Below are 6,860 nucleotides of genomic sequence, written 5' to 3' on the forward strand. Positions count from 1 at the left end.
ACCTCTCTCTCTCTCTCCCCCACCTCTCTCTCCCTCTCTCTCTCTCCCCCACTCTCTCTCTCTCTCCCCCACCTCTCTCTCTCTCTCTCTCCCCCTCTCTCTCTCTCTCCTCTCTCTCCCCCACCTCTCTCTCTCTCTCTCCCCCCACCTCTCTCTCTCTCTCACCTCTCTCCCCCCCTCTCTCTCTCTCTCTCCCCCACCTCTCTCTCTCTCTCTCCCCCCACCTCTCTCTCTCTCTCTCCCTCCCCCTCTCTGTGTGTCTCTCTCTCTAACCCCCTCTGTGTGTGTGTGTCTCTCTCTCTCCCCACCTCTCTCTCTCTCTCTCTCCCCCACCTCTCTCTCTCTCTCTCCCTCCCCCTCTCTTGTCTCTCTCTCTAACCCCCTCTTGTGTGTCTCTCTCTCTCCCCCACCTCCCTCTCTCTCTCTCTCTCTCCCCCACCTCTCTCTCTCTCTCTCCCCCACCTCTCTCTCTCTCTCCCCCACCTCTCTCTCTCTCTCTCTCTCTCTCTCCCCCTCTCTGTGTCTCTCTCTCCCTCTCTGTACTCTCTCTCTCTCCCCCTCTGTGTGTGTGTGTCTCTCTCTCTCCCCCACCCCCTCTGTGTGTATCTTAGTGCGTTGTCTGCCCCCAAGGCCGCGGTGCATGACGGGACATCCTCCTGGTTACTCCCTGTCATTCATCGACATGATGGGACATTCACTAACCGAGAAACTGTGGGAAATCACAGCTCTGATCCCAAACCCACTTTATACAACCAGCTTTATTGTGAACAAGGAATCTACGGAGGCCGAGAGAGCTCCACGCTCTGCGAGTTCAGAAAACACGCGAACAGTGACAGAAACAACAAGCTGAGCACAAACACGTGTTATATACAGAACAGAGGGTAAATACTTGTATATTTTCTGTAACTTTACCTTCGTACTTCATAGTCTAACACTATAAATGTATCTGCAGGTCATATTTTAAAGGTCCAGTGTGAAGGATTTAGTTCTATTGGCACCAATGGAATAAAACTTTCATAATTCTGTTTCCCCCCCTAACCCTAACCCATCATTGTGTAAACACCTGAGACTTTTAGTTTAGAATGAGATCTTTAAATCTAAATTAGCAGCAGGGTTCTCCCCCAGTGACCCAGTGACCCTCTGTCTGTGCTTCTATAACCTGGAGGAGGTTTTCCCTGAAACTCACGCTACACAATGAACCTTTCACACATTGAATCTAAAAATACATCAATCATTTGAAATTGTGAAGTACAATGTAAACTCTCCTAATGACCTTCAAACCACTCAGTGATATCTATGGTCCTGAAGTTATTTCTATATTAATCATTTACTCTGATTAATGTTCACCTGGTTTCAGTAACTGAACAGAGGTTTATTATGTGTCTTCTTTAGTCCTAATAAATGAAGAGCAGCAGTTTGAGACCAGGACTGAACTCCGAACGCTCTTATTTACCATTTGTTATGGCGTCAGTAAACGCACCACTTCTGGATGGTAACTGAGCATTAAATGCTAACAGGTTAGCTTGTTGTTTTCACCGGAAACGGAAATGTCCCTTTTGTTTCATGTTGGGGTTGTGAATGAAACGAGCTAACAGCCGTTAGCCTGGATCCCGTTAGCCTGGACACTGTTAGCCTGGATCCTGTTAGCTTAGCCTGGATCCCGTTAGCTTAGCCTGGACCCTGTTAGCTTAGCCTGGACCCCGTTAGCCTGGGTTGTCTTCAGCCCGACTGACGGCTCTCATGTAGCCGCCTTCCACACACAAGCTGCCGGTAAATGAAATCAACGGTATTTACAGTATTTACGGTTATTTACGGTTTTATCTTTTTCAATAAATTGAAATATTGATAATTTTGACAATCTAAAAGTAATTCATTAATAAAAACTGTTAATGTTTTAATACAGGTTGGACCTTTGGTACTTTAACAACCTTCTGTTCTGTTAAATGAAAGTGTTCAGGTCCGACTCAGTCCACAGAGCTGCACGTTTAAAACATGAAGATGTTCTTTTGAACAGTGTTTCCACAAACGTCTCACCTGTGGCTTTAAGGCGACGTCATCACAGCTGTCCAATCAGCACCAGCGCCCAACAGGTGAGAGCGTCTGGAGCCTAAAGGTCAAAGTTCAAACTCAAATGAGTTTATTTTGAGTCATTTGAACTGTTTGCACTTTATCGTTGTATTTAATTTGTTGCCTTTGATTCTAAATGTATTATTTAGCTTGTTGCCTTTGATGATTTGTATTTATTTGTCCTCTTAGTGAAGCACGGTGTAAATGCTGTTTATAAAGGCTCCTGTAGAAATAGTTCTTATTAGGCCCCTCCCACCATCGGGTTAGGGTTAGAGCCTAATAAGGATTATTCTTATTATAGTGACCCAGATGAATTGGCTTTTTGAGGCTTTAACATGCTCAACTTCTTACCAAACTTTGCAGAAAATTAGAAAGTGGTGAAAATGTACGTATTCTGGAGTAATTTGAAATGGGCGTGGCAAAATGGCTCAACAGCGCCCCCTGGAACGCAGCCCCTAGGTTTCCCTTTGACCGATCTTCACAAAAATCGTAGCCCAGGTGTATCATGACCAGACAAACAAAAAAGTCTCTCAGTGCATTATGAAAAACGCAACAGGAAGCCCGCCATTTTGCATTTAGTGGCCATTTTGGCCATATTCCTACTTTGATGTACTTGTCCCAGGGCTTTTATCTGATCAACTTCATATTGATATGAGTGTCATCACAACAAGACGGAGATAAAAACTAACTCAAAGATCGATTGTTCGTCACACGGTGTGACCGTGGCGTGGCGTCACAGTTTGATTACACGCCATCAAAACACGAGGTTGTGTATCTCGGACATACATGGTCCAATCGAGTCCAAACGAGACACGTAAGACAAGAGTCCCGGCCTGATGACATCTACACAGAAATCATGACTTAAAATCACAGCGCCCCCTGGTGGAAACAGGAAATGTCTTGTTTTTTGCATGTCTTCCACTTGGATGTATTCCTCCTCATCCACTTACTGCAGCCATATCAAACTGTGTCAAACGGGTCTCAACACATTGTTAATGAAGGCATAAGATTACTGAGACTTTTCGTCAAAGGCCATAACAGTGGCGTGGGGACAAAGTTCATCAACTCGCTGTGACACTCGAAATTGCTGTAACTTCAGTGTCCGAGGTTCAACCTCCCTCAAACTACATTTGTGTATCAACAGCCCCCCCATGCAGACATTCAGATGGTTTTAAGGAATTATTAAGTTATTTTGCCAATGGGCGTGGCATAATAACTGACTAGCGCCCCCTAAAGGGCAGCCCCGACACCACGATTGGCCGACATGTACAAGAATCGATGGGGACATGTGTCTTTTCATAACAAACAAATAAGTCTCTTGGATAGATATGCTAGACCAAACAGGAAGCCCACCATTTTGGCTTTAGTGGTATATTTTTTTATATATGTTTTTTTTCATTTTTTTTTTTTTCTAGGAACAGTACAACAACAGTACGGCTTTTTTGTGCCACTTTGTATATATGAATATATATACAAAGTGGCACAAAAAAGGCGTTATGTCGGAGCGTTATGGAACAACGCAACAGGAAGTCGCCTATTTTTGACGTTACACGTTCGATCATATCAACTTTCAATGACGTCATCTCAAAAACATGACGATTTTTAGTTTTTGCCCTGAACAGATCAGTCTGTGCGTAGTGATACTGACAGCGCTGCACGTGATGGCGTGGAATGTAGTGCGTGATTAGTGGCCGTGGTTCGGAGCCGTTTCTCCCGGTCCCGAGCATAATCAGTACAACAACAGTACAACACTACCACCTGGTGGACAAATGCGGAAACTGTAGAAACAGTCTGTCTCTAACAATTACTATAATAACAATGATTTATAACAATAATATCTAAATTCTTACAACATATTTAATTTAGATTGAAGTTAATGTTGGCTCTTCTTCTTCTTCTTATTATTCTGAACCCAGATGATTTGGCTTTTGAGCCTTCAACAAGCTCAAGTGGTGAAAATTTAATCTATATTGACTCATCGTCACAGCGCCACCTGCTGGCGGGACAGGAAGTGACATGTTTTATACTTTGATGCACTGCTCCTGGCTGCTTAACAATAAACAGCTCAAATGAGCTGAGACAAGTCATTGGACCATGGTCAGAATCGTGACATTTCCTCAAACCGTGTAAACATTGAGGTGCGGTGAAGGTTCATCCTTCGCCAAAGGAGACGATGTTGTCATAACTCCAGTGTGCATCGTCCTATCACCACCAAACTTCTGTCTCATGATCAGAGTCCAAGCCTGAACAGCTCTATGTGTCAATATTTCCTCAGTGTCATAGCGCCACCTACTGATTCACCATGAAACAGGAAGTACTTTGTAAATCCACTCTGCATTATCCAACCGGCCCCGAACTACTGGCCTATGATCACAATCCTGACCTGAACACATCCATATATTAATATCAGTGCAGGGTCATAGCGCCACCTATTGATCAGTGTGAAAATTGATTTGTTGTAACATTGTCCAATTGTCACAAAATTGCTCACGCTACATCAGAGCCCCAAAACGCATGCAACGCAGAGACATGCTCTCTCCACTAACCGCAACAGGCTTCAAAACGCGTGAGCTCGGGCACGTTAGTGCTACAACGGAGCCCGAGTTAAGACTGTTCTTCATTTTCCTGCCGATGCTCTGAAGCCCGTCGTCCCTCTGCTGTTTCAGAGGATGATCAAGTTTGTGCTGATGGTGAACCGGCAGGGTCAGACCAGGCTGTCCCGGTACTACCAGCCCGTGGAGCTGAACCGGAGGGCGGCGCTGGAGGCCGACGTGGTGCGCTGCTGCCTGAGCCGCAGGAAGGAGCAGGTACCTGAAGCACTCACGCGGTGTAGGTTTACAGGAAGTAAGCGGACGTGTTCCCACATCACTCAGCTGAGCTCCTGTGTTTCCCCAGTGCTCGTTTGTGGAGTACAAAGACTTTAAGCTGGTTTACCGTCAGTACGCCGCTCTGTACATCGTGGTCGCAGTCACAGACGCAGAGGTGAGTCCTGCTCAGTTAGCTTGAGGTGTCGCAGCCTGAACAAAGACGGACGACGTGACAGCTCCCACAAGTGAAGCCAAATCATCTGGATCGCCCCCTGGTGGCTGGCTGCAGTATAGGTCATAAACCTCCTCCATGTTAGCAGATGGGACATGAACCAAAGTAGACGTTAAATAAATGTTTGGAAAGATGTTTCTGATCAGTTTGGGTTTAATGAGTGATTTGATGATTGACAGCTGAGACGGACTCGTGATTGGTTGGGCTTTATAAACAGTCACTGATAGTTTTCATGGATAAAATCAGAGAAATGAAAAGTTAAAACTTTCAGCCTCCCAGAACTATGATTTATCACGAGTTCCTGGATCAACGATGATCTGTAATTTATATTTTAAATAAAATTCAATTTCATAAATAATCCATTAGAAAAGATCAAAGCTGGTTTTATGTCCGTCTCCCACAGAACGAGCTCTCCGTCTTCGAGCTGGTCCATAACTTTGTGGAGGTTCTGGATAAATACTTTAGTCGAGTGGTGAGTTCTCACACACACACACACACACACACATTGGTAACACATGACTACAGACACTGGTGTTGCAGCGAGGTTGATGTGTTCAGTGTGGTCACCAGTTGTGTATTTGTGTTTGCTTCCCTGCAGAGTGAACTGGACGTATCCTTCAACCTGACTCGCACGTCACAACTCAACGCTACGTGATGTCAGTGAATGTCACTTTGTTTAGTTTCCTTGACTCGTCACCAGATCATGTTCAACCTGGACCGAGTCCACGTCATCCTGGACGAGATGATCCAGAACGGACACATCGTGGAGACCAACAGGAGCCGAATCCTGGCGCCGCTCACCGCCCTCGACAAGATGGCCGACAGCTGAGACTCCACACCACAGACTGAATAAAGATGAACGATGCGTTTCCACCTCAGTCTGTGACTAAACCAAACCAAACTTTGACAAACATTGGTCCATGTCCCATCTGCTAACATGGAGGTGCAGTCTATGACCTGTACTGCTGACAGCCACCAGGGGGCGATCCAGATGATTTGGCTTCACTCTTTGGGAACAGCCATGTCGTCCATCTTCATTTACAGTCTGTGTTCTAGTCGTTTCATCTGTCATGTCGAGAACTTTTCTTCAGCCCGACGTCAGGAGGCGGAGATCACAGGACTCACCTAATGTACACAGATTGAACTGCAGGGAATCGAACCTACGACGATTCACTCTGAATAAAAAAATGTACTGATCTTGATCTTTTGCCAATAAATCAAACTCTGACCTGCTGGATCACGATCTGAGGATTAATCAGTTCACGTCAAACCTAGTTGGTGAAGTGTTAAACCTCAGGAAGCACAAATCATAAGATTGATCATTATCCCCACATGACAACTGAGTGACCAATGGGTGGCGCTCTGACTGTAGCTGCTTTCAGACATGTTCCTCACATGTTCCTCACATGTTCCTCACATGTTCTGTCTGTGAGAACAAATGTCTCTGGACATTTTCTGGATCTTCTCCTTCAGCCTCCTGGTTAAATGTGTGGAAGCTTCCCAGAGAGCGAGTGGACGTGTTGAGGTTTCTAACTCGTGACGGATGCTATTTAACAGACTTCATGTGTGAAAACAGATTATGTTGCTGACTCCAGGTCCGTTTGGAGGCCCCAGGCCAAAGGGACGGGTCCTGAATGGTTTTGATATCAATACTTTCTCTTGTAAGTTGCAGATCACAGAATTTCGGGGGGGATCCAGGTTGAGGCGCTCAGCTTGTTTCCCATGTTTAGTTCAGGGTGAGATCTGAGCGTTGG

At 45.4% G+C, this 6,860-nt stretch overlaps 1 protein-coding gene across 1 annotated transcript; it reads left to right on the forward strand.

The window, feature by feature from the left end:
- The first annotated feature begins 642 nt into the window (after window positions 1-642).
- ap4s1 (adaptor related protein complex 4 subunit sigma 1) lies at window positions 643-6,341 on the forward strand. The gene is made up of 7 exons (XM_035168827.2): window positions 643-1,786; window positions 1,904-2,090; window positions 4,710-4,874; window positions 4,963-5,049; window positions 5,510-5,578; window positions 5,705-5,716; window positions 5,807-6,341. Exons 2-7 carry the CDS (start codon window positions 1,944-1,946, stop codon window positions 5,933-5,935), a joined length of 609 nt encoding a protein of 202 aa, XP_035024718.1. The 5' UTR covers window positions 643-1,786; window positions 1,904-1,943; the 3' UTR covers window positions 5,936-6,341.
- Window positions 6,342-6,860: the final 519 nt, after the last annotated feature.

This window comes from Hippoglossus stenolepis, chromosome 10 (assembly GCF_022539355.2).
Source record: "Hippoglossus stenolepis isolate QCI-W04-F060 chromosome 10, HSTE1.2, whole genome shotgun sequence".
Lineage (NCBI taxonomy): Eukaryota > Metazoa > Chordata > Actinopteri > Pleuronectiformes > Pleuronectidae > Hippoglossus > Hippoglossus stenolepis.

Excerpts from the sequence above, each read along its gene's own strand:
- ap4s1 (XM_035168827.2), top strand. The coding sequence starts at position 1,944 with ATGAAAGTGTTCAGGTCCGACTCAGTCCACAGAGCTGCACGTTTAAAA. Across the intron at positions 2,091-4,709 it reads TCAGCACCAGCGCCCAACAG|CCCGTCGTCCCTCTGCTGTT; the intron begins GTGAGAGCGTCT and ends GATGCTCTGAAG. Across the intron at positions 4,875-4,962 it reads TGAGCCGCAGGAAGGAGCAG|TGCTCGTTTGTGGAGTACAA; the intron begins GTACCTGAAGCA and ends GTGTTTCCCCAG.